The 27,396-nt window shown below is 41.9% G+C and overlaps 1 protein-coding gene across 4 annotated transcripts; it reads right to left on the bottom strand.

Annotated features, from left to right (window-relative positions):
• Window positions 1–12: 12 nt before the first annotated feature.
• NBR1 (NBR1 autophagy cargo receptor) lies at window positions 13–25,742 on the bottom strand. 4 transcript variants are annotated; one of them, XM_081029054.1, is made up of 21 exons: window positions 25,634–25,742; window positions 22,253–22,363; window positions 19,880–19,942; window positions 19,166–19,184; window positions 18,363–18,385; window positions 15,154–15,348; window positions 14,835–14,912; window positions 14,166–14,380; window positions 12,797–12,964; window positions 12,304–12,513; window positions 11,622–11,781; window positions 11,237–11,527; window positions 10,380–10,529; window positions 9,818–9,893; window positions 9,196–9,306; window positions 8,776–8,940; window positions 7,157–7,586; window positions 6,302–6,396; window positions 5,619–5,676; window positions 4,810–4,921; window positions 13–1,634 (listed from the first exon to the last, which is right to left on the bottom strand). In XM_081029054.1, the coding sequence occupies exons 2-21, from the start codon at window positions 22,352–22,354 to the stop codon at window positions 1,461–1,463; spliced, it is 2,895 nt and encodes a 964-aa protein (XP_080885180.1). In that variant the 5' UTR covers window positions 22,355–22,363; window positions 25,634–25,742; the 3' UTR covers window positions 13–1,460. The 4 variants fall into 4 exon arrangements, with proteins under 4 accessions (XP_080885180.1, XP_080885179.1, XP_080885181.1 ...); XM_081029053.1 differs by lacking the exon at window positions 25,634–25,742 and adding an exon at window positions 25,277–25,398; XM_081029055.1 differs by lacking the exon at window positions 25,634–25,742 and adding an exon at window positions 25,277–25,398 and having other exon boundaries at window positions 14,835–14,909.
• Between the last annotated feature and the right edge of the window lie 1,654 nt (window positions 25,743–27,396).

Below are 27,396 nucleotides of genomic sequence, written 5' to 3'. Positions count from 1 at the left end.
CCAATCCAGGTAGGCGTTTCAAAGAACCTTTATTTCACCATTCTTTCAGCGGTTATGCACAAGTACAATGACACGGATGACCGGACTCCAGGGCCTTCCTGGACCCTTACAACTCAGATGGTCAAGACAGGTCCCGCCTCACATCAACCCAATTAATTACACTCATCCTGCCGCTCAACCTCTACCCAGAAGCCCAGATAAAAACGTTTTAAATAATGAACAGCCTGGTTGGCTTGCAGTCTGAATCCTGGCTTATTTAATAGCATTCGAGTGTTATACTGTAAATAAACATTATGGCTAATGATTAATTAAATTCATTCATTATAAATACCAACCAGGTTAAATAATACTATTTTACTATCCTTCCCCCTTTGGGCTGGGGGTCAGATTCTTCTTTTTCTGGAAGTCATTTTCATGAACATACCCTCTAGTGTTTTTTGTAATCTCTTCCTTCACCAACTGTACCCAAGACTCCCTTCTGTAAACAGAGTGAGGACCTGCTCCCCTGGAAGCAAGCTCATCCTGGGGTTAAACCAAAACTTTTCAGTGTTTGCCCCCATCTAAGTTTTGCAAAACACCAGCTTCTTCCTGTTCTAGACTCCAGGGCTAGAGAGCCTTGAACAGATTTCAAACATTCAGGAAGTCATCACGATTTCCTATGCCTCATGCACACTCGTTTGCCCACCCCTGAGCTTTTCTGACATTAACACAGAAGCCTGCCTTTCACTTGTCACGTTTCTATTTCCCCCCACTTTACTGTAAATAAGATCTGTCCTGACATAAGAAAAAAGGTAACTGTTAAATTTGCTTTTTCCTTTGTTTTTTTCTTTCTCTGTAAGATTAGCAAAATATCTTACACTACCCAAATTTTTTCCCTTAAAAAGAAAAATGTATGCAAAATTACTACAACAGACACTGCTCAATGCCACTACTGTGGGTGGTTTAATTAGCACACTCCCCCCTTCTTTCACTGAAGTGGAGAGACTCAGAAGGTAGATATTCTTAAATGCATCAATGGGCATCAAAGAATGAGAGTTAATTCTTCAAAACAACTTTCAGGGTTAATTTCTTTAAAAAACTGACAACACATAACCCCATAAAAACATCCACATTAACCAAGAAAAATACTCAACTTCAATACAAGCGGAAAGGAAAACGAGTCTATAGAAAGTTCAAGTTATACTCCAATGCACTAAAATGGAGAAAGGAGTTTTATCCAAAAAAATTGAAAAGCTGTCTTCCTACTATTCATTCAATGTCTAAAGTGAAAACTTACGTTCTGGTCTCTGATTTGCTCCAAAAAATACTGTAATACAGGTATCGTCTTGATAATTCAGTGATGGGCTCTATATAGATTCATCAGATTAAAAAATAAACAAGGGCTTCTACCCTGCACCCCAATGACAGAATAAAGATCATCTCCGAGCAGCAGGCAAAGTTATTTAATACATGGTCACTCCTCAATAGCGCTGGCTGTACCAGTCGTTGTTGTTGACCTGAAGGAGTTCTGTGACAACCTGCAGGATGTTGTAATTGTATTTCTTCAGCAGTCTCAGGTTCAGCTGCCTGTCACAGAATCCCATTTCAAAGAGATGGGCCATCAGGGCTGCTGTCTGATCTTCGGAAACTATTGGCTGTGTAGTCAAGAAAAGCAGAGTAACATTTTTTGAATAATTTACGTGTTTATCTTGTAAGTCATACTTATCCTTCCAGATTTATTCAAAATATTAGGTAGTTACATGCAAGGGTATGGCACTGCTGTCCACCTGATAGTAATGGGTCATTTGAGGGGGGAAGAATGATGGGGAAGGCTGTTTTGGATGAGGTATGGTTTGTACCCGAAACCTGGCAAGTAGTGAACTGTCCTTAGAATTAGGAGGGAGCTTCAAAGGGGGCTTTCAGAGTATCCTTTAGCCAGATGAAAGAAAAGATGAAAACAAGCTCTGGAAACCCTTAAATAAAGCAAATCGTGATGATGGTATAAGGGAAGAGACTGGAAGTTACTATTGGAAATTTAGTCAGGTATTCAAAAGAGCTGGACCAAAAAACTGCTTGCAAAATTATATTCTGGGTGACCTTCCTTGGCTTTTATTTTTTTAAGAATAGAAGTAATCCAGGTAAGAGGGAACTGACATTCATTTGTCTTTCTTTGGGCCAAGCCCTGTGGTGGACATATAACCTTCCTAAATCCTCGTAACACTTGCAGTACCCTAACTCTTACCATTTACTTACCAACTGTGTTATCAATTCCCTTATTTATGAAAACGGAGATAACAGAATACCTCCTATTTTGCAGGATTGATGAGAGGATGAAGATGAGAAAGTATGTAAATGTGTTGAGCACAATCTCTGGCACTTCCCTCTACACCTAATTCCACTGTTCCCTTCTTACCTCTTATTTCAGAATAAATTACCCATCCTTCTTTCCATGTTAATCCCTTCCACACATACTTTGCTTTGTATCTCATTACACCACCTCAGAAATCTTTTTCTATTAATTATCCTTTCATCTTGACTGTTAACCTTCGCTACTGGCTCACCCATCTTTAAAAATGTTGCCCTCTGTCTACGAAGTGTGATCACAAAGTATGGTGAATGTTTAAATAAAAAAAAAAAAGTATTACGGTGGAAGACACATTGCCATTAATCCCCCTCAGAATACTCCCTCTCCAAACACACTTAGCCTATAGTCCTTGCCACTTTCTGAAGCAGTTCTGGAAGTCCTCTTTTGTGTCTTTAGTTGTGCTGTTGTGGCTGCTTCAATGTCCTGAATCGAGTCTAAACGTTTACCTTTCATGGTAATTTGGACTTTGCGGAAGAGCCAGAAGTCACACGGTGCCAGATCCAATGAATAAGGTGGATGAGGACACACTGTGATGTTTTTATTTGACAGAAATTGCTGGACAAGAAGCAATGTGTGACACGGAACCTTTCTCATTGTGATCAACAAATAAGATGAATGCTGCTGCCCAGTGCCACCCAACAGGAAGGAAGGGGTCTTCAATACAGGAAGCTGTGCGTTGAACCTTAGTAACAGTGTGTGACAAGTTTCAGCTTGTTCGGTGCAGTCAGTCAGGTGTGAACTACATTTGAGAGAAGGTGTGTTTTAAATTGTGTCATAAATCATCCTCCATCACAACAACGCTCTTGTGTCACACATGGCTTCTGGTATATCGCAATTTCTGTCAAATAAAAACACTATGGTGTGGCCTCGTCCACCTTATTCACTGGATCTGGCTCTTTTCCATAGTCAAAATGATTCAGGACATCAAGGCAGCAATGACAGCACAATTAAAGACACTCATGAAAGAGGACTTCCAGAACTGCTTCAGAAAGTGGCAAGAACGATGGGATAAGGGTGTTTGAAGCGAGGGGCAGTATTTTGAGGGGGATTAATGTGTAACGTGTCTTACTGTAATACATTTTTAAAAATTTAAACATTCACCATATTGTTTGATCACACCTCATACGCAGCCTAGCTTTCTCTTTCCCCCTCTATAAACCAGCTAGCTGAAAGTGAGGCATACTGGCACTCTCAAAGTCCTCTCCACCCGTTCACATTTCTCCGCGGCCTCTGGCGCTGTTGCCATGTCCTCCTCATTGAAACTCCCTTCCCTAAGCTCCAGCAAGAACTCTCCTCATGTGTCTCCAAGTTCTCAGTCTCTTTTCAAGGCCCTCTTTTCCATGATCCTTAAAGGCTGCTTCTTGCTTTACCCATTCTTTCTGGAAAATCTCATCGAATCACATGGCTCCGGGCACATCACCCATATACAAGTGTGTTTATCAGTTTATCTCCAGGCCAAATCTCTCCCATGACCCAGGTGTACTACATATCCAGCTATACTCTGGATAACTTTACCTGGCTGTACCTCAACTCCAACACTACGTAAAACTGATTTAATTTTCTTCTCCTTTTGCCCAAATATATCCTTCTACCTGCATGTTCTTTTAATGAATGGACTGCTGACTGCCTAAGCCAAAACCAGGATTTATCCTTGACTTATTTTTAGCCATTTAATCACGGTCTCCAAGTTCTCTTCTACCCTTCTTTTCTACCTACACATGGATTCTCAAATGGATTTGTCAGCTCTACCAGCCTCTACTCTAGTGATCTTACTACAAACAATTCTGATCATGTTAATTACTTCCCTAAATCCCTTCAAAGGCTCCTCCCACTAGCCTTCGAATAAAATAAAATAAAATCCAAACCACTAACATAGCATCCCACTTACATAGTTAAGGTCTTTTCTCTTCTTCCTTTTCTCAAACCAAATTCACCTTCCAGACTTATATTTCCAAGTCCTTTTACTGGCTACGTTGTCTACAATGTCCTTTTTATCCCTCTTTCCTGGCAGTTATTTTGTCCTTTAGAACTCAGTTCAGGTATCACCTACCAGGAAGCTTTCCCTGGCCCCACTTAGGGGCCCACACCAGGGTGAGGTGTTCTATCTTTCGAGAACAGTATCTTATTAGATACCAACCAGTATCTTATACTCGACTGTAAATGTCTGTCGTTTCCCACTGTCTATGGGCAAAGACTGGTGTCCTACTCATCTGGTAGTGTTGGCACCTGGAAGAGCTCCCACACATAGTAGGTCCTCAATAAACATTAGGTCTTTTTCCTTTCCTCGCTTAAGAAACTTGGCCAAAGTCATACAGCTAGAAAGTGGTGGCGTTGTGTGTTAACCAAAGACTAAAACTGTAGAAAGGAGTATTTCTACAATGCCATGCTACTCTCCATCCCAGGCATATGTCGTCATTTTCACTGATGACTTGGATTTGGTTCTGGAAAATAAAACATGCACTGACCTGTGCAGTGATTGGTGGCCCAGCAAACAAGGCCTTGTATGCAGAGGCAGCAACAGACAAAGCCCCCTTTACCAGTCCTCCAGCAATGCTGCTCCCATGGTGGTGGTGGTGCCTGCAGAGGAAAACCAAATGATCTCCCTGAAGAAACACACACCATTATCTTCCTGTAAGATGGTCTAGGCTCTAATCCTTGAAAGAAAACAAGATTTCCTTGAGAAAAAACTCAGATGTAAAAAGAGAATGGAATTGTTTGCGTATCAGTTTTATAGCTAGGGTTTGATGGAGGGCCCAGCTCTACTGCTGTTAAGATATGGGCACTGCAGAAAACATGCCACTCTGGTGAGCATGCCAGCTTTCAGTCCCAGCTGAAAATTAATGTGGTCAAAGGCACAGTGGGGCATTGGTAGTCTGTCTACTCAATTATCATCTCAGAGGAAACATCTCCCAAAGGAAATGAGATTTTTCTGGACGCTACCAGGAGCCCACCGTGGCAGTGCTCTGAGAGCAGAGGCAGGTGTGTCTAAAAGTGACTAAGATGCAGAGTGGGCTTGACCTTCCTGCCTTCTCCTCTGGTACGAAGGGTGAGCTGAATTTAAGGGCACTTCTTGCTGGTCTGGAATGTGAACACTCTTAAAACATCAACTTTAGCCGTTTGGTGTTGCTCATGAGTTCGAGGAGAAGAAAGAGTAAGGAATGATGGCTCTCCCCTGCTCTCTGGGGTGGCACATGCTCTGAGAGGCTTGTCTAAGCAGAAGCAACACTAGAATGACTCTCGCTTCTGAAGAAGAGGTTGCACAAGGTGCAGTTACCTTGAGTGGTCGTAACTCTTCTGTCTGCTGTTCACAAGTCCTGATGAGCCTCTGGGCTCTAAAAGCAAAAGAGCTGTTGGTTAGATGCAGCATCCGTAAGCGCTGTGTTTCCTACCTCACAACAAGGCTGTTTTTTGAGGCAGGTGGTAATCTGATCACAGTATTTAAGCTTTGTTTGTTTTTTCATTTGGGAAAATTTTCAGGTGCTTTCAATGATAAGGAAACCTGTCCAGAATGCAATGCCAGGTGACTGTTGATTGAACCTGGAAAATTAATTCTATAATCCTATCATACTGATTTATTAAAGTACTTTTAGGTTTTGTTTTTGAGGAAGAGTGGACTTTGAGGGTCTACTGACAACTTCAAGGTGCTATTCACCTGCTGAACCACTGCAAGGTCACAGTGAGGACACGTGGAGCTGGGGCTAGCCCCTAGACTGGTTTGGCTCCGAAGCCTGTGTTCTTTCCACTACAGCACAATGCCGACCTCTGTGAGTTCTCATTTAAATAAACATTAAGCTAGAGAGTAGAAAAATAAAAAAGGCTATGGGGGAGGAGAACAGAAAGAATGAAAGGGCAAGTTTCTAAAAGATGCCAAGAACCACAAAGATAGAGCGCCTATTTTATACCTGGTTTCCATGAAAAGGGAGCATACAAAGAGAGAAAGCTCAGGCTGGTCATTACCTCCTCTGATCTGATCAGGGACTGAAGACACTTCTGGTATGGTAACTGGTAAATCCACTTCTGGGGAGCCATGACGCTGGGCACAAGGAGGGCTCCTTCAGAAAGACACAATATTGAAAGTAAGTTGAAAAGGCACCCGTGGTAACGGTGAGGAAACAGTGAACACAGCACAGCAGTGCCAAATTCTCTACAGAGGCGTCACATTTCTGATCCAGATCACATGTCTGAAATTAGGGATCAGGTAAGAAGGGCTCATTCTCCTTCTGGTTTTCCTCTTCAGCCACAGTCAAGCTAGAAACACTGGCTTCCATCTAGTCACTTCCCCCTACATTAAGTGGTGCTGATAAAGGGAAATATCTAGCTCCCTGGGAGAATGGTTTAGTCAAGGTTTCACCATTTTCCGTGCTATGAGAGAGCAATGACAGACAGATCCAGTAGAGAATGAAAAATAACTTCTACCTGGTTTTATAGTATACTTCCTCCATAACAGATTAAACTTCCTAGTTATACTTTCTTTGCGGTAATACAAAAACGAGTTTCTGCTGCCTTTGCCCATGAATCAACAGAACAAGGAGGGAAGGTCCAGGGATGCTTGTTATTTACAAATTGGCTCTCTACGATCAAAACATAAGTAGATGACACTCAGATAATTAAGGTTAACTAAAACAAGTATTGTTTTGAATCCAGAATCCACAAATACTGGAAGTAAAACTTTTATTCATCTAAATTCAAACTTTACTATGGGAAATAGTCTCTCCCAATGCTGACAAAAAAAACAGGTTTTGAGATCAAGTTGATTCCTCTCTTTATTCCACCTCTGAAGAACAGCCCAGCCGAGGGGGGTGTGGATGGTACCTGGGCAGCTGAGGTGGAGGCCCCACCACCTCTGGGGTTAGGGGCACTGTGTCCAGAGTCTGTGAGGTCATGAGGATGTCATTGATGCTGTGCCCCTGCGGCTGGTTCTCCCCTCCAGGGGGTCTCTCCACCTCGACTGGTTCCTGCCCAGCCTCAACCCTAGGCTCGCCTTCAGCCCCTCGCTCCAGGCCTGGCTGTGAGAGTGCGGAGCTGTACATGGAGTCCGCCAGGGGGCGGCTGGTGTCAAAGCACTCAGGCAGGATGATGATGTAATCCTCTGAGGAAGCAGAGGACTGACTCTGAACTTCATCTTCGAGTTCATCCTCCTCCTCTTCCTCCTCCTCCTCCATGACAGCTTCTTTCTCAGCAATATGGACAATCTCCTCCCTCTCGTCTCCAAGTGGTCCCTCTCCAGGTGAGGCAAATTTCACTAAAGGATGAAAGCAACCAATTTTAAGGTATAAGTGAAAAGGAGGTCCTGGTGCTACCCTTATCTAGTGAAGCCTTGTGGGTCATAAGCTACAATTACACAAGTCAGAGGAGAGGGACGAATCAGAGGGGAGGGGCTGCTGCTGGAACCACAGTCATGGCCACATTCTACGTCTGAAGCCTAATGCAAAGCTGGACAGAACCGAAGCTCACAAAAATAGGGTAGGCAGAAACATCCAGGCTTTTGAGAAAACACAGTGAATCTTAAAACAAGGAGGCCCCATCCCTTTTTTTCTTCACGTTATGGTTAACATAATGAGATGGGGGGCAAAGCAAAACTGATCTTCTAGCTTACAGTGCTATAAAAAGAGAAACTGTTAGGTGGTGAATATTGTAGGACTGTATGCCTACTTTACTCCTCTTTAAAGTAACGAGCAATCATGGTAGAAAATTGGCAAAACATGGATGGCTGAGGGAAAAAGAAGTACCTATAACCCTAGAAATAACTACTGTGAACATTTTGGTGTTAAGTCCTTCCAGGGTTTTTTGTTATGCATTTATACATAAGTGTGTGGGGGGCAAATGTGTATTTTAAACAAAAGTGAGACAAATCACATTTAAAGGTATAGGTCAAACTTCATTACAATAAACAAGAGATTTCCTGTATTATTCTGATGAACTTGAAAATTGAGTTTTTGGATAGTTCTTGAAATACACAGTATTGGTCCTACCTATCTGGTATCTAGAAATTTCTGTTAGAAAGGAATTTATTACAGCAGAATTGAACCCTGAGAAACTTAGTCTGGTAGTCCTCCTTCTGCCCACTATTTCCTGGCCTGTTGCCCTTGGAGAAAGGAGACAACTCAGCCACCACGGGGGCGGTTTCTGCTCAGGAGCTCTGTCAACTTACAGGAAGGCTCTAGGCAGCACAACTGGCTGCTGTTCCTGTGTGGTCTGCAGCTGTAATTCTGCCCGAGAAAGTGCAGAAATTAGTTATGGTGGCTGCTTTGCTCCTGATGCTATCATTAAAACAGCCAGGTACAGTATGTGGAATCTAAAGAAACTATGATCTGAATTCTAACAAAGCTCACCCTACCTCCACTGTCAGTGAAGAGCATTCTACCTCCTCAGGTCTGACAGTCACAATTCAGGCACCACCCTGCTAGGAGGGGCAATTCAGGGACACTCACTGAGCAGTGACTTCTGTCTGCAAGGCGGGTTGTGGTCAGGGGCGGCATCCAAGGTAAGGGATCGGATTACAGTCTCACACACAAACTGGGTCCCACTCAGGTCATCTTCTGACTCCTCCATGGAAGCGAGATTGTCAGCCTTCCTCTTTACTGACACTGTGGAATCTGAAAGACACAGACCTTGTCTGCACTTGGTGTTTAAAGTGTTGAGGAGCTTTCTGCAGTCATGCACCCATGCTGATGCTATGCCATGAAATAGCTGTGATCTGTGCCATGTGAAGGGGAGGAGACTTGCAAACATGAGATGCTACAGAAAACCCATTCACACGCTAAGGTCAGGTTAGTAGGGGGGTATGTGTGAAAAAACAGGGTGTGCTATGCAAGAGGGCGCAAATACTTTACAAATATTTAACCCCTTACCAGGAAGTGCTTTAAATCCCGCCCCTTCACTCTCTTCCTGTATCTGCCCCAAGCCTGGCTTCTCTATTAAAGGACTGTCATGTGGCAGAGGAGACATGCAGGGAGTCATATCTGGAGAATAAAGACAGGAGAACCATCAACCAAGAGAAAGCATCACATCGTCAACAGTCAGTGTCCAGAAGCAGCAGCTCACCAGCTTCTTGCCTCCTGCAGGGCTAAAGTAAACCTGGGTATGCTTCAAGGCCTGTTGTAAAGAATTTCTGCAGACTATTAGGTGTGCAAGTATCTCAGACAGACCAATCAATGCAGAAAGGATCATAAATAGTTGTTTGGCTTGGAAGGCCATGGCCAAGACAGAACTATGAAAGTAAAGGAACAAAAGAACACAATAGCTAGAGGAAAATGGGGAACAGGGTCCTTTTACAGGGGAGAGGCCTTACACAAACTTTACTGTTGCCTGACAGGGAAAAGGAGAAAAATGGATCCATGGGTGTAATTTTAGTAACACATCCTGGGAGAAATTCTTGCCACCTACTTTCTCAGAATAAAATCTAGAATCTAGGTTGTAGTGCTTCTGTGCCTATTAAGAAAATAAACAAGGTGAACTGAGGGACAGTCTTACCCACAGGGGTGTTGTGGGGCACTCTCTCCAACTCTTGGACAATGTTTATATCCAACAGCTCAAAGGACAGCAGATCCTGGGAGAAAAAAACAAATGGCAGTGTTAGGCTACCTGCAGTCCACACTGGAGCCATACTTTGTCTTGATGGGACTTGAAGGCCATTGAGCTCCACACCATCCTAGATTCAACTCTGTTCAAATTCATGACTCACCTCACTCAAGTGAAAACAAGAAGAGTTAAGTGGGAACTAGACATTCAAATAACTAAATGGCAGGAAAGAGAAAATGCAGTGGGGGAAAGGTGAGCCTGTGGGCAGAAATGAAGAGGCAACTAAAGGAAGTTGTGGCGAAGCACAAGATTCTCAATTCAAAGAGGAAACACCTAGTTTAGAAATTGCTTCCACAGATCTCCTTGCCATGCAATGCATCTGACTGATTCAAAGTGGGCATTGTTGCTAACTTTCTGGGCACCATCTGTGGCTACACCACCTTCTCTTCAACAAGGTCAGCACTCTTTCCCCACTGCTTTCTGTCCCTTCCCCTCAAAGCGCTCAATCTTCCACCTGGGCAGTCAGAAGGTCCACAGATGGGATGTAGAGCTCCCTCTCGCTGGCAACATTTTTTGTCTTCTGTGGGATGCAGGTTCCTGTCCCTTCTGACTGCTCAGTTTCTTCACCAAGCTGAATTTCTTCTTTAGCCAGAAGAAAAGCTTCCTACAGAGACAAACCATGGGAACAAATTTTAGGCCCTTAACAGAACTCAAAAAGGCAAGCTGACATTGCCTCCCTAACAACAAAACACTGCTGCACCTCTACATGTTTTAAAACATTTTGTTCCCATATAGTTTTAGACTTACAGGAAAGTTGCAAAAATAATACAGAGTTCACTTATCACCACCTTCACCTAGCATCCAACAATGACAACTCAGATTAACCATACTAACAATAGTCAAAACCAGGACATTAACCCTGGGTAACAGAATTTAAATAGTAAACACTCTTAAAAAAGTGCACAATACAGGGAAGTTGCCTGAACAAAAACAAAAAAACAGTGCACCACGTAACAACCAGGGCAAGACTTTATTAGTACTTTGAGAACACACACAAGGGACACTCAGGAGAGATGAATGTTAAGCAGCAAAGCCACAGGTCCAGCAGTTCCACAAGCCAGCAAGGCAGCCCTGCTTTCCCTAGTGCAGCAAAGAGGCTGGTCAGGCACCGTAACGGAGAGACATACAAGCACTGAGGGATGCCGGCACCAGATCCTAAGGACACGCAAATAAAGCCCCCGACGAGTAGGCCTAATGTAAGCATATCCATGTTTTGGGGGGAGGAGGAGAAGCTAGCCATTCCAGATTTCTGAAAGAACGACCATTTGTGAGCGGGCTCTTTTAGTTCTGGTCACCCCTTCAAATGCTCACCTCTTGCTCGCAGGTGAGATCACCAGTTTTGCTTGAGCTGATCATACCCCTTTCAATGTTATCAGAGCTCTCCGTGGAGGGGAAAGGGTCCACTATGATACTGCACCAGACCCGAGGCCCAAACTGCTGGCCTTTGTGAGAAAGACGCCAATGGGAAGTGTATGTTCCCTCCAGGGCTGGGGCAATGAACTCCACAGACACAATTCCCACATGGCCGGCCTTCAGGCAGGGAACCAAAACATCCTTCTTTTCTGTAGAAGCCAAAGTTAGGTTTCCCCACATGAACTTGAGCTAAAAAGAACAGTGGCAACAGAAAAAAAGCTTGTCAGCTGAACATTCTGTCACTTCAAATCATTTCATCTTCACATTTTTGTGGGAAAAATACCTTTGTGTCTGTACTCCACTTTACATTTCCCGTGTTTTTCATCCTCCAGTGTTTGATAAACTTGGTTCCTGGCTGAAGGTGAGTCCCATCAGGCAAATTCTCATCCACAAATGCTGCACTGAGGGTTGGCATAACTGGGGCACAGGGCTGCAAAGGGAGCCTGAACAGAAATTCAGATACTCAGTCACTTGCTGTTGGATGTGATGGCTTCTGAATATCCAACACTGGTTCAAGAAGCTGACTGTGACTCTTGAGGATGTGTAACGCATCTGCCTTAAAAGTAATACTAATAACTTTTAAAAAAACAGAGGACAGATCTGACACCTGAGCTTAAAAGCTATGGTGGGGACAAATACAAGGTCCATAAATAAAACTACTAGAGAGTCAGGCTATTAAAATATTTGCTCCTTTTGCTTCAAATCCAGACTGCCTCCAGTGAAGAGAGGTCACACCAGCCAGTTCTGAACCAGCCAGTTCCGAACCTATCTTTCTGAAGAAGGCAACAGAGCAAGTGTCAAAAACAACTACTTAACCACTCATTAAAAATGCTAGGATCAGAGAACAGGAAGTTTTAAGGGTTGGGGTTTAGGGGGCTGCCAGTAAGTAAGATAGAAGTTGACTGAAGGTCCAGTCTTACAGGGCTGGACTTCAAGTGTGGCTCCCACCCTTGCCCTGGGCTTACATCAGGGTGTTAGCCTGCAGCAGGCTCTCGGGTCGGCCCAAAGGAGACTTGGGGCTCTGGAGTCCATGGATCGAATTCCATAGATGAATCTTCCTGTGGAGTTTAAGCTGCTTTTTAAGTTCCTTGACCTCTGCTTTACGCTGTTTCTTCTCAGCTCGCAACCTTTGCTTTTCTGCTTTAAGAAAGTTCTTGTCAACCTGTTTCTGGAGCCTGAGAGATAACAAGCGAGTCTTAAAAACAAACCTCACATATAATCTTGAAGCTATTTTGAGCCACTTGTAGTCTCATCATGTGAGCTTGCTGTTTAGTTTCTTAACCTCTTCCTATAGTTCTCATTTCCATTTCATTAACTTTAAATAAGTGTCGCCATCACTGCGTATCAATTAGAAATGAACAGGAACTAAGGAGACTATTTGTAGTTTTGTGATTCACAGTCTGTCACCAGAAGCAAGAAGCCAATCAAGAACAAGCATCCTATGTACACATGGTTTACCTGGCTTGTTCCAGAGCAGCAGGAAGACGAGGAGTAGAAAGCCTTGAGTGAGAGAATGGTTCAGAGGAACCCTCAACAGGTCTCCGCAACTTTAGCAGGACATGGTTGGAGTCGTGGGCATATGGTCTTGATTCACAATCTTCACAGATATTGTAGGATGGGCAGAGGCTATGGGGAAAAGGGCACAGTGAGAAGTTCCTGAGGGAGATATGAGACCAGGCTTCCATATCTGCTCTATTACCAGCTAGATGCCCATCTCAGCATGCCACCCAACTATGCCATGTCTCAATCTTCCTCATTAATAAAATGAGGACAATAAATATTTAACCTATATCTATTTCAAAGGACAATCGATGGGAGGAAACAAAATATGAAAGCATTTGGAACAACGGGGAGACAATTTTTGGTGATCTGTTGCCACGCAGCAGCCTAGCCATCTGTCTCCATGTACCTGCCCCTAAAGAAAGGAGAGTCTGTGACACGGATCCTTTCAGGGACTTTGCTTCACCTTTGTGTTTGCACCTTATGCCTCCCTGTTTGGCCCCAAAAAGATGGCTGGTCAGCCAATGACGAGTAAGATTCCCCACAGGGGGTGGGGGGACAACTCAAGCCAGGCGCAGTCGAGTGGGGACCAACAGGAGAACCCACAGGGTTCAGCGAGGCGGGCACAGCCCCCCATCTTCCCCAGGCTAAGGAAAGCCTCTGCCTCAGTGGCTGCATTCCTTCCCAAAACCTGCAAGGGAAGTGATTCAATGATGTGCTTTCTGTCTATTCATATGCATATAGGTTTTGTCCCTTGGGGAAGTACACACATCCTGAGACTCAAAGTTCAGCTGCCTGCAGGCAAGGGTGATTGGCTTGAATCAGTTTCCTATTATAATGTATAGGATTCACAGATCTTGAGATTGACAAGCTTTATCTCCTTTACTTCCCCACCTAACTAATAAAAGCTAATGCATAGGCCCAATTAGGCACCCAGTCCTTGAGGCTGCAGGTCCCTTGGACCGGCTTACACTCTATTCATGGCTACTGTCTTTTCTTAACCCTGCGCTGCCCTCCTCGCTCCCCACAACCCTTGTCGCACGGGACACGACAGTGATCTAATTTTGTTTTGGGGGACATAATTTTGTCTGGCTCTGTTAATTCAAATGTGTATCTGAACACAACAATCTGAATAGTTACCTTTCAAATAGTTATTTTTTTTCAAATGGTTTTTTTGTTGTGGGTGAAGAATAGCTTGTTTCCAATCCAGAGCTGTTTTATCTGATGCTCAGAGATAGAGTACACCCAATTTCCCTTTACCGACCCTGAATGCCAGAAGGCCTGTTCTAAGGTCTACCAAGAGTTATTCACCACCGCTACTGCTTACCTGCACTGGTAGCGCACACCAAAGATCCTCCTTTGGCAGCTGCTGCAAGCAATATGCCAGTTGAACTGGTTTTCTGGCAAAAACAGTGTTTCCTCTGATATAGGCATTGAGACTTCTGAGGGACAAGAACCCAAGGATGGGTTCTGGAGGACAAGCTTCTCGTGTAATTTCTGTTCAAGCTTCTCAACCGTTTCTTTAACCACTTGCTCTCTGAACTAGAATACAGAGCAGAAGATGGGGGGAAAAATCCCTTAGTTCCAATACTGGAAAAAGCACGAAGATATCAAATAGACCTGAAACCTCATCATCTCTGATATAAGAACAGGAGTTAATAGCTATTAAAAAAGTGGACAGAAACATAGCAAAAGAAGGTCTATTTCTTCCATAGCTAAACGGGTTCAAAAAATGTCAAGAAATCCTTTAGATAAATAAATCTCCAACTTTTCCTTCTCAAGCATAGAGATTTGTCCCTTTCCCTTACATACATCCTTAGAATTAAACTTCTCCTTTTTCTGGTACAGCATTGCACAAGTTAGGAGCTTTATTGACTAGAACTGTCCAGTTTGGAAATTATTAGCTCTCAGAGGCAGCAGCCATCTGAGTTTGGCTTTCTATTTCTACCACATTCCACATATTGCTGCTAAAACTCAAGCCAGAGAGAACACTCACTGTCTCCAGGTAGCTCGTGAACCAGTCTGGGGGCTTGTCTTGAGGTTGGTCTGTGTCACATGGAGCAAGTGGAAACTGCTGCAAGAAAACACAATCCAAGATCTTGGAGGTTACTTCTATTTCTACTTAAAGGAAAACAAAGTCTCTGTGTCACCCTATTTGCTCTCTACAGTACTACTACTGTTACCAGTTTCAAAAAGTCAGACAGAGATGGTCACCATAACTCCCAATCTCTAATGAAGAACTCAAATCTTACATACACCAGAGATGATGAGACATGATTAGAAAAATTCTAGAGACAGGTCCATTTCTTTCATACCTGTGCTGCAGGCTCCTCTGGGGTCTTCATGTCTGATCCCAAGATTCTCACCAGTGAAGAATAATGTGCAAGTGGCTTCTTCCCCGCCCTGGCAACTAGTTGTTTTTCTGCTACAGCTGGGGGTGGGGCTTCATCAAAAACATGGTAGCCTTCATGGACTTGCATCTGCAGTTGGTTTCCCTGCTTGACTGCCATCTGACAGCATACGTTATGAAATAAAAACATATCGTGATTCTCCTTTCCCAAGTGAAAATTCAAAGAGGTGTGGTGAATTATGCTGGAAAATGTTTGTTTTATTAAATCAAATGACGTGTTAATACTCAGCTTCCTGTTTCTTTGCCAAGAATGTTAATTAGGAATAATTTTGTTATTAAAAACACAAAACTAGGTTTTTAGTGCAGTACTTTATTAAGTGAGATGTTTTCATTAACTGGGTTACTACTTTTCTGTTTAACTGGTTTTTATGTAGGACTTCAGTTATGGATTTTAATCTCAACTTTTCAAAAAAGTCAATCCCAGCCTATCAGAACCCAAGAAACTTAAAGCTATATCCTATAATTGAGCATTTATTTTCCCACTAAGAATAGTATTTTGGAAAGCATGCTTAAGCGATCACCTCTTTTTGAAGAGCATCTTCTTAAAAATCCTATTTTGAAAATTCTACTTCAAGGAGCATTGGTGGTTCAATGAAGGTTCTCTAGTATCTAAGAGATTAGGGTCAAGTCCATGGGGTTCTTGCTTCCCGCACTTGTCACCCAGTGACAAGACTATTCTTAAGATTCCATTTTAAAATAGCATCCATGGCCAATAAGTTTGAAAGATATTATTTAGATCAGTGATCAGTAAACTTTTTAAAGGGCCATATAAATATTTCAGGCTTGCAGGCCATATAGTTTCTTTCAAAACTACTAAACTCTAGGTGGCTGGATGGCTCAGTTGGTTACAGCACAAGCTCTGAACAACAGGGTTGCCGGTTAGATTCCCACATGGGCCAGTGAGCTGTGCCCTCCACAACTAGATTGAAGGCAACAAGCTGCCGCTGAGCTGCTGGATGGCTCAGGTGGTTAGAGCGCAAACTCGTAAAAACAGGTTGCCGGTTCAATTCCCCATCCGATGGTGGGCTGTGCCCCCTGCAACTAACATTGAAATCGGCGACTGGACTTAGAACTGAGCTGTGCCCTCCATAACTAGATTGAAGGACAACGACTTGGAGCTGATGGGCCCTGGAGAAACACATTGTTCCCCAATATTCCCCAATTAAAAAAACAAAAAAACCCAAACTACTCCACTCAGCTATTGTAACACAAAAGCAGCCAGGGACAATACAGAATGAATGGGCATGGCTGCATTCCAAACAAATTTTATTTATAAAAATATATGGCTAGCCCACTGGCTATAGTTTGCCAACCCCTACTCTAGACCATAAATCAAGAAGCTTTTAGTAAAATGTGTGGTAGAGACTATGGAAAAAATTGCTCAAGAAATGACTATTATGGAATGTTTCCAAATATAAACATAGGATCTTAAATAGTAAATAGTGTTATATATAATACACAAAAAGTCTTGCTTCATGGAGCAAACAGGCTTCTACAAACTCTAGACTCGCAAGGTCCAAGATTTCTGACTGAATAGGTAAACTAAAAGTGACTGTATGAAAGGTAGAGAATTCTGAAGATTTTAGAAGACTTTTTCAGTGAAACTACTGTAGCTTCTGAAAATAGGGAAAGAGAAAAGCCAGGAAGAGTTAGACAAGAGTGAAGGGGTGTGGGAGGACAGCATGTCAGAACAGTTTAAAACCAAAAAGGAAAGAGGAATACCACATGAAATTGGGGCAGATGAGAAATTATTACCGTGTTTCCCCGAAAATAAGACCTAGCTGGACCATCAGCTCTGATGCGTCTTTTGGAGCAAAAATTAATATTATAATTAAAAAGTATATTATATTACATTATATTATACTACACCTGGGTCTAATATATTATACATTATACATTATACATTATACATTATATTAAAACCAGGTTTTATATTAATTTTTGCTCCACATTACAGCTAATGGTCCAGCTAGATCTTATTTTCGGGGAAAGATGGTAACAGAGATGGATATCTCAACTAAGAATTCAGGGAAGGGCCTGAATATCCAAAACCAAGAGACTAGCAGGTAAATAAAGATTTCTGAGTAAAAACCAAGAAGACATTGGCTAAACTGTTGAAACCAGTGTTACCCAGAATAGCAATTTTGACCAGAAACCAAAAAGGATAATTCTAGCTCCCAATTAAAAAAAAAATCCTGGGCCGGCTCGGTGGTTCAGGCGGTTGGAGCTCCGTGCTCCTAACTCTGAAGGCTGCCGGTTCGATTCCCACATGGGCCAGTGGGTTCTCAACCACAAGTTTGCCGGTTCAACTCCTGGAGTCCCACAAGGGATGGTGGGCTGCACCCTCTGCAACTAGCAACAGCAACTGGACCTGGGGGTGGGCTGCACCCTCCACAACTAGGACTAAAAGGACAACAACTTGAAGCTGAACGTCACCCTCCACAACTAAGATTGAAAGGACAACAACTTGACTTGGGAAAAAAGTTCTGGAAGTACACACTGTTCCCCAATAAAGTCCTGTTCCCCTTCCCCAATAAAATCTTTAAAAAGAAAAAGAAATCCTGCCTTGCCCTCCCTAGACCAAAAGTGATTTTGGAAAATAGCTTAGTCTTAGACTAGAAGTTCATAAGGGATTGTCTAACTTCAACAAAAAACCTTAATTACAAAGATGATAATGAAAGGACAGATGGTACATCTTAAAGAAGTGACCTTGAAGAATGCTGAGGAATGCTCTAATTCACCACTGACAAAACGAGATTGTTTGTAACTGGATGTTTTGCACCTTAAATTCTCCCACATTATACTGTAACATTCTATAAGAAACAAGGTAAAGAAGATGACAGATGTCAACCAGAAAGCATCATTCCAGGGAGTTGTTTGTATTTTTAAATGCTAGGATGGTGGCACCAAGACCAGCAATGAGACGGAATAACTAAAAAAAAACCTTTTATATTAGGAGCTGCCTTTTGCTGAGTGGTATGCCCTACTCATCGTAGTTTCCCTAAAAATAAGTTTTGCTATGTTTATATTCATTAGTTTTTCCCCATGGCTAATGGAATTCACGTTCAAGTTTCAGTCAATGTTTATTTGAAAATAAGATGCAATAACCATTACCTTAAGTGCTTCTTCATATTCTCCTGAAAAAACAAATAACACAGTGATACTTTTTCACTAGCCTAAAAGATTCTATTAAACATAACCAATCCTTACTTTTAAGAATTCTTAGCTTACAGTCTTTATAGCTAAAGAGCTACTACCTTTTTGCTAACAAACTCCCTTCTCATCCCATTGCAAATAGAAGCTACTTGCAGGTTAGTTCTCCCCAAATCCCTCTCTCTGTGCTACTGGATTTTTCCAGTTACAAAACCTAGCCAGCTCCTTCCCAGTAGGTTTAGTGAAGCTCAAGACTCAAGGGGGTCAGGGGGTAGTGTTAACACTATCATTTCAGCTGGTTAAAATAAGCTTTGGAGGGCTAGCCTGGGAACCTAAACTTCAAATGTAACATTGTTCCTGTGGGAAAATGCACTCCAACCTCTGAACAAACCACCTGTTTTATAAACATGTAACTCCTAGAATACCGTTTGTTGATAAACTGACATTAACATATACCAAGTCAGAGAGAAATGCAACACCAGGGGAACAAGTTGAACTGGGAGGCATATTTCCAGAAGATTAGCATCTTAAATATAAGAGAACCTCCCACTAGAGCTGTCCTTAGGCTCTACTCTAAGGCACCGACCTATATACAAAAAACTGCTAGAAAATAAATATCTGCTACGTAACTAATACCCATGGATGAGTGAGTACAATGTCAATTTATTGTATACCAAATTCTACTCTAAAAATGAATACTGTAACAAGATTCAGTGTAAATGGAAATGCATACGCCCAAGAACAGATTAAGGCTTTTAATTTACCTTGACTGTTGATGGATACCTGTAAAAGGAAAAAAGCAACAGTGAAGTATAAACCTCTCATCAATTGAGCATTTCTGTTACTAAAACCAGTTCACAGGACATATTAAAACCTCAGGTCAGGGGTTCAGCTTTTCTAGTATCATGGACTAGTTGTAACTAATAATTACAAAATGTTATTGCTTAACAACTGCATCCTCCTCTATTTCAGGTACATTAAGCAGCAGCATAATATAGTGGTTAAAAGCCTGGGCTCTGGAGCCAGAGGGTATGGAATGAACCCCTACATCCAAGCTTTTGTGACTTTGGGCAAGTTACTTAACCTCTCTGTGCCTCAATTACCTTATGGGTAAACAGAGATGATAACAGTGTACCTAACACATAGTAGTATTACTAGACAAGCACATTGTAACCACTCGATAGGTTTTGCCATTATTTTTATTATAAACTAAATGGCAGCTTGTGATATATTTTAACTTAAAATCACTATAGATTTTTGAAAGTTATCTCTGATTTTCTTCTTCAATGTTGCTTCCCTATTTCTCAACTCCATCTCAGATGCCACAATTCAGCTTAGAACTCGTAAGTATCAAATACATTTAAACCACTACACAAATGAGATAAATACCGTCCTGAACTTTTTGAGTCCCACACCAGTCTTGAGATATAAGATCCCTGTTCTGGATACCTGCTCAAAGCTACCATAATATACTTTACCTCTTCATTTTCCTCATCCAGGTATTTTATTTGAATAGTGTTCAGATCAAATGAAACTTTTACCTGCAAGTGAAATGTATACACTATATGATCAAGATACCAAAAAAAGGTAGTTTGTAACAGAAACCTGTAAGTCATAAAATATAGGATGGGCACATTTTACTACATAAAAATTAAACATTGTATATGGTAAAAACACCATAAACAAAGGCAAAAGGCAAACAATGGACTGGAATATTTGCAAATCATAATAGACACAGAGTTAATATCTATAATATACAAAGATAATATATAATCTGCAAAACTAACATAGGATTAACCCAGATAAAAGTCGGCAAAAATGTACAGAAATTTCATAGAAGAAATCAGATATGCCTAACAAACATGAAAAAGATGTTCAACCTTAATGGTAATCAGAACAATGCAAATTAAAGCAATGAGATGTTATCTCAACAGAATGGCCAAAAAATATATATTAAAGCCATAATATCCCATGTTGTCAAAAGTTTAGGGTACTGTCACATATATTTCTGTGAGATTCTACAATCAGCAAAGCACCTGGCAGTATTCATTAAAATTTAAAATCACATGTCTTGTGACCCATTAATCTCACTTTGGGAAACTCTATCCTATAGAGAACAGTGCATAAGTTGTATATACAAAGAGCTATCCCCTGTAGTTTCTTATAGCAGTTAAAACAAAACAAAACAAAACAACCTTTTGACCTTGAGGGCATCATGCTAAGTGAAGTAAGTCAGACAGAGAAAGACAAATATCATATGATTTCACTTATACACGGAATCTTAAAAACAAACAATGAACTCAGATACAGAGAACACATTGGTGGTTGCCAGAGGCAGGGCCTGGTAAGTGGATGAAATGGGTAAAGGTCAAAAGGTACAAACTTCCAGTTATAAAATTAGTAAGTCCTGGGGATGTAACAAATAGCATGGTGACTCTAGTTAATAATACTGTATTGTATATTTGAAAGTTACTAAGGGAGGAGATCTTAAAAGTTCTCAAGAAAGAAAATTGTAACTATATGTTGCAATGGATGTTAACTAGACTTATCCTGGTAATCATCTCACAATACATATAAATACAGAATCATTATGTTGTACACCTGAAACTAATATGTCAATTATACCTCAATTAAAAAAACTAGAAACAATCTTGTAATGAAGTATGGTTAAATTATAGTACAACAATACCAATAATACTATGGACAATCTATAGCTTTAAAAAGAATGAGCTTGGATCTTTATCTGTCCATTGAGAACTATGTCTACTATAATATATTGTTGGGTAAAAAAGCAAGCTGCAGAATAATGTTTGTAGTATGAGTATCTGTATGAACATAGAAAATATGGGTAAGTGCATACAAGGTTGTTAACATTGGTTACCCCAGAGAGGTGGGAATAGTGGATGGTGAGAGGGGGCTGTGGAGGAGTATTAACTTTTTCTTTATATGTTTGGATTATTTCACTTATAATGGGCACACGTTATTACACTTTCATAATTTAAAATTTACAATAAAGAAAAAAGGCAAGCTGTCAGCTCATTTAACTATTAGGAAAAAAGATAACTGTTTGATTTTCAGATCATTTGACAAACAAGATCCAACTTTCTGGATAATCATCTGTGTAGGACAGTATAAAAAAGTATTTGCTGGAAGACAGAAGAGTACATCAGACAACCTTTTGCAGTCTCTCCACCATTTCTTTTACCTTTTCGTTACCACAGCACATAACCAGATAAAAAATTTTTACCAAAGGGTTTTTGTTAGATAAACAGTGATACAGGAAGTAAAACATTCACTACTGCAAACCAAACAAGAGTGCAAAGGGCAAACCAAAAAAATTTTAAAAAAGGGAATAAATGAGCTGCTGTCTAAGCATTTGTAGGAGTTTTGTTTTGCTCAACTTTGAGATACTCAGCTTCTGACCCAGCAATAAAAGCAATTGATTAGTTCTTGCAAAACACAAGTTATATATACCCTTGGTGGTTTACCAACCACAGTAATATATTTGCTCTCAGGCAAGAGAACATTCCTCTGGGGCCTGGTCGGGTGGGGCCTGCACCAATTCATTCCTCAGACTGTTTCTAAAATTAATAGGTTTTCTAAGTCCTATCTAACTTAAAAAAATAACTTTACCTTTCCCTTCTAAACTCTCAAACGGAATTTATTTGTTCTCTATACGAGGGCACATTTTCTTTATGAATACTTAACCCTTGTCAAACATAATTTTCCAAAAGGCCCAGAAATGGTAATTACGACAGACTTTGCAGCTATGAAACAACACTGCTAAAAATAGCTACCTTGGGGGGGAAAAATCTATAGTTAAAAGATGGAGAAACAAAGTTCACACTCACCATAGCTTCCACATCAGCCCAAGTTGTATTTTCTGGATCAGAAACCAGAAAGCTTTGAGTTTCATTTTTAAAAGTCACATTTAGAGTAACCTGTGGTTCCATGCTGTGGGGCTAGAGTTGAGAGGGTGGGTGAGAGAGAGAAAACACATTAGAAAGGGTTGCATGTAAATTGCATAAACATATTCAACAAATACTTGTGAGGACCTAATACAGGCTGGGCTGGGTGGGCTAGGAGGTGACAGCAGTGAATAAGACAATGTCTCTGCTCTTCTACTTACAATCGAGTGGGTGATTTAAAACTAATCTCAAGGTTAAATGTTTGCTGAGAGAATGTAAATTTTGGCCACGCCCACAGAAATCATCTAACATTTATAAAATCCTTTAGGATTTTCTGAAACTTTATAGTGATTGGTTAACTAACACATACATACTATCTACTAGTAGCAGGATACCAGATAAATAAGTCAGATTAGGTCTCTGGCCTCAGGGAATTTAATTTTTATAACTTGAAAGCAACATTCTACATTTTTCTTGAAAAAGCAGCTTTTTCCCAAATTGAGCGACCCAGGTTCTCTACTAGATCAATTTTAATAATTTAGAGGCTAAAACACTACCCAGGAAACTACACTGGGGTAGGTAGCATTCAACACCCTTCATCCAGGTTCATCTGTTTTTGGTAGTCTACTTTTTTCTTTTATGGAGAACTTTAATCTTCAAACATACATAAAAGTGGAGAGTAATGAACACCTAATCACAACGATCAACTCGACTTACCCTCACTTCATCTATACCCCTGCATACCTACCTCCCCCACCATGTGGACTGACTGTAATCAATTCATGTTTTACCCAAACTACACTAATCTAGTTTTTAAAAAATGATAATTATGGGAAAATTTAAACCTATGCAAGAGATTGATATTTAATAAACCTCTATGGACCCATCAGCTATCTTCTATTAAATAACATCAACTCAGGACTAATCTTGTTATAGCAATATCCTTTTCCTACTGGATTACAATAAAAAAAGGCAAGCTGTCAGACAGCCAGCTATCATTTCATCCATGAAACAATTAGCTATGTATCTTTAAAAGATAGTAATTTTTAAAAACATACCACGATGCCATTATCATGCCTAAAAAGTTAACAATTCCTTAACTGAATGTCCATTCTGGTCAATTTTTATTTAATTATTTTGTTTACTTATGAAAAAAACAGTTCAATTAAATCTAAACATAAGTTGTAATGAAAAATGTCAGCTTTTAAACATATTCATTGACAAATCTTTAATAAGCAGTTACAAGGACCAGATTCTGATCCAGGCACAGGAGACAGATGAACAAGATTAAGTGCCAGGAGTTTAGTGTACTGGGAATGGAAACACAAAGGCTGGAAAAAGTTTAGTTCCAGACACAGCTCTGGCACATTACTAGCCACATACCTGACCAAGTCATTTAACCTCTGAGCTTTAGTTTCTTAATCTGTAAAATAGGTCCACTATCTCTGCTTTCACCATCTCACAATTTTATCATAAGGATCAAATAAATATGTGTGTGCAAGTTCTTTTACAATGTTACTCAAACATGAAAATTACTATTATAATAAGTCAGTCTTTAGAACTTAAAATAGTTTTGTTTTCCACAGTATAATGCACTGCCCTGTAAAACAGTACAACTGACACTGTCATTAAAAGGACCTTGAATGTCTGAGAATCTTTTTTAAAATCAAAGAACTTGGGGGATAATTATCCCCCATTTTTTCCCATTCTTTGCCTCCATCTAGAGCCAAGTTCACCACCAAAATAATACTGGTTTCTAGCACCAATCCTGCTGATTATCTAATATTCATTCATACGGAATGCAATTCTTGGTTGGGGTCCTGAAAACGTGGACAGAATTCCTGTCAACTCCACAGAATCTTGGGCAAAATCAAGGAAATGAAGTGACTGACTCAGTCTGCCAAAGTGGTTACACTGAGACAGTCTCACTTTTCAACTTCAGAGAAACACACTTCCACACTTTTGGGAGTCCAGAAGGAAACTAATCTTCCTCCCCTTTTCTCAAATTACACAACTGGAAATTAGTTTAGATACTTTGGAGCTCATCCAGCTGGTCCGCTGATGAGAAAACAGGAAGTGGGGGAGGCTAGCTCGGCTGGATCACATCCAGCTCTTCATAAAGAACTGCCTATTTCCGTTTGGCTTATACGTGGAAATTCTTTCAGCAGGAGTATTAATCTGGAACTTGTGGAAACACCAAAGCTATGGATCGGCCTATCTGTCCCTGCTGCTTTAAAGCCACTATAGTCAGGAAGATGGGACCTAGGCCTTTGGCTTTCATAACTGGCATTATTATAAGTTCATGCCACTGACTCACCTTTCCTTGGCACAAGTCAGCTTTTCCTCTATGTTGATTTTTTCGGGATACCAAAAATCTCTTTAATGAAGCAGACCTGGGAACCTGAGCTTTGATTCCTGTCTGCCCCAGAAGCATCTACAAATTATCCCATTAAAATGTGTCACCTGAAAGCTGGGTGTTTGACAAAAAGGAAAAACGATGTCTTAACTCCAGAGCACCCTGACCACAGAGACTTCCCTATGAGGTTCTCAAAAAGCAGAGGCGGATGGGCTGAGGAGGCTGTGTAGGTAGTGTCACTTTTCTTTTTCCTTGCAGACTTCCTCCTAGTCTTCCACTTATCGTTTCCTAGCACTCCGTGTCCCCAAGACAGTTTCACCACCCCCTAAGGACTCTTGTTTTCTCTGCCTAGGCCCTCTTTGTGCCGGGGAGTCTCGGCCTTCCATCAGAAGCGGGCGTGCTGAGCCACCCACCCCACATCTCTCCGGTGGCATCTGCCCCTTTCTGTCCCACAGAACACGAACGGCTCTCCTATCCGGTCACTGAAAAGATCGACTGCCCCCAGATACGGAAAAAGTCGTCCCTCTTTGGAGAATTCCTCCCTTGAGCTTCCCCAAATCCTCTCAGTGCGACGTGACCCCACCCCGAGGTGACCGCAGCGGCTTTCTTACCAGCTTCCCGGCCCACGGGGGGCGCCTGCGGGAGGTCAGTGCAGAGACCGTTCGCTGCCAGCTCTGCTGCTATCCCTGCGGGGTGAATCTAACATGGCGGATAGAGACAGGGCCTAGTCCCTGGCCCTGTGAATTTCCGACTAAATGATTGGCTCTTACCACTTGTCCCTCAAAACTACCATCCTGTTGATTGGCCGAGAATACATTTGTGGGGGCGGGGCAACACCGCCTGAACTGCACAACAATAACAAACATTGGGGCCGAGGGGCGGAACTACAAGTGCGGCCCCGTGGGCGGGGGCCGACTTCCCTTTCCCAGGTAAATTTGGTGCCCACTGCGTTGCCTTAGGTCACTGACCTTAGAGGACTATTTACCCGAGACTCCCGGGGCTGGGTGGGAATTGTAGTCTTCCTAGGACTTGTAGGTTCTTTAGCTTATTCTCCGCTCTCATGATACGAAAACATAACACTCCAGTCCATATCTGTTGACGTGTATAAGCGTGCGAAGCTTTACAGCCTATCAACTGGATCGCCGCTAGAATCGTGCCCCCTGCCGGTGTGGGAAGCTCCTCTCCCATCAGTTTCCAAGGAACACTGTGACGAAGGCCTTTTGATCCGCAATGCATGCTGGAAATGGTAGTTTTTGCCAAGTAAAACAATCCTTTTATTTACTTAAACTGGAGACTTCCACTGCAGCAGAAAGGGTGAGGGAAAGGGGCCTCTTCTGGCAAGTGTTGTAGGCACTATCTTGTGCTCATATTGGGTTCTCAGTGGTTCCTACACTGGTACAGCAATTTCTGTGACATAATAAGCCGCCACCGGAAGCGTAGTGGTGACGGGGCGAGAGTCTAATAGAAAACTCGGGGAGAATTCCTTTTCTTCCGTCTCGTTCTAATTACGTAACTCAGGGGGAAGAATAGACGACCAATCGGGATCCCTGAGAGACTCTCGGCTCTTTCTGCTCCGCCCTTCCGTAACTCGTTTTGTTCTCGCATTCTGAGTGGCTCAAATTCAGCCGCCGCGGCCGGTTTCCGTGGCAACGAAAAAGTGCGGGAATTACAGATAAATTAAAACTGCGACTGCGCTGTTTGAAAGCTCGCTGAGCTTTCTGGACCGAGGACGGTCCGGGGGTCTTTTTAATAAAACTGGGCCCCTAGGCCCGGGAAGCCCAGACGCTTTGCTTTGGGTAAAGGTGAGAAAGCCCTGGGGAAAGGAAAGGGACCCAAGGGGTACTTGGGGGACAGACGAGAAACAGGTGTGGAGAGAGTGGGGGAGAGGGGACCTCTAAAGGAGAGCAAGGTTGGTGTTACCTGGCAGGGGCGGGCGGAGGGGAAGCCTAAGACGTCAGGGGAAATCGTGGGGAGGGTTGCACTTTGTGGGTCGCGGGGTGGAGGGAGGCACCAAGGATAAGGGGGGTGGCTGGATGTGTCCATGGGGGAATCCTGATAGGTACTGGAATGTCTTGAGGGGGACATCATAATAGGTTGGTGTATGTGAGAAAGGGAACCTGAGTAAGAACGGGGCAGGAATGTGTCTGGGAAGAGGAGGAGACAATATTGCTGGAGGGATATATTGAGAACTGGATTCACATGGGTTTCTGAGAAGGGACCAGAGGGGCGTCTACAGTAGTCACAGATGCTGCTGGCATGGATGTGCCTGAGGATCCTGAGATGAATGCAGGCCACTGGTTAACGCTGGGGAAAGACAAGGGTGGGGAGCCTTGGTTGGTGTTGCTTTTGTTTTTGTTGATTTCGGTTTTAAGCAAGAAAAAGAAAACGGCCAGGATGATTGGAGAAACCTGAGGCTACCACCATTCACCTAGTCACCCCACTGTGGCTTTCTCTTGCATGGAGAAAGGAAAACACCAAAAGGAAGTGGATGGAGGCTCTATGTGAAAAAACATAATTTAAATGGTCTTAATTATCAAAAAAAACCCTTCGAATTTCAAAAAAATTAAGCTTTTGTTATTAGTTCTATGGTTGGTATAATTCTAAAGCACTCCAATTTTAAATTCTTTATTTTAAAATGGCACTTAATGAAACTACGCTGTTTTTATAGATATTTTAAAGTGATTTATTGATAAACATACATTTAAGTTTCTGTGTTAAAGTTTGTTGCAAC

This window comes from Rhinolophus hipposideros (assembly GCF_964194185.1).
Source record: "Rhinolophus hipposideros genome assembly, chromosome: 20".
Taxonomy (NCBI): Eukaryota; Metazoa; Chordata; class Mammalia; order Chiroptera; family Rhinolophidae; genus Rhinolophus; species Rhinolophus hipposideros.
Note: the sequence above shows the minus strand (reverse complement) of the source record. Positions and strands in the feature narration are given on the sequence as shown.

Excerpts from the sequence above, each read along its gene's own strand:
- NBR1 (XM_081029054.1), bottom strand. The coding sequence starts at position 22,354 with ATGGAACCACAGGTTACTCTAAATGTGACTTTTAAAAATGAAACTCAA. Across the intron at positions 10,530-11,236 it reads ATCTCACCTGCGAGCAAGAG|GAAGCTTTTCTTCTGGCTAA; the intron begins GTGAGCATTTGA and ends TTGTCTCTGTAG. Across the intron at positions 4,922-5,618 it reads AAGAGTTACGACCACTCAAG|GCACCACCACCACCATGGGA; the intron begins GTAACTGCACCT and ends TTTCCTCTGCAG.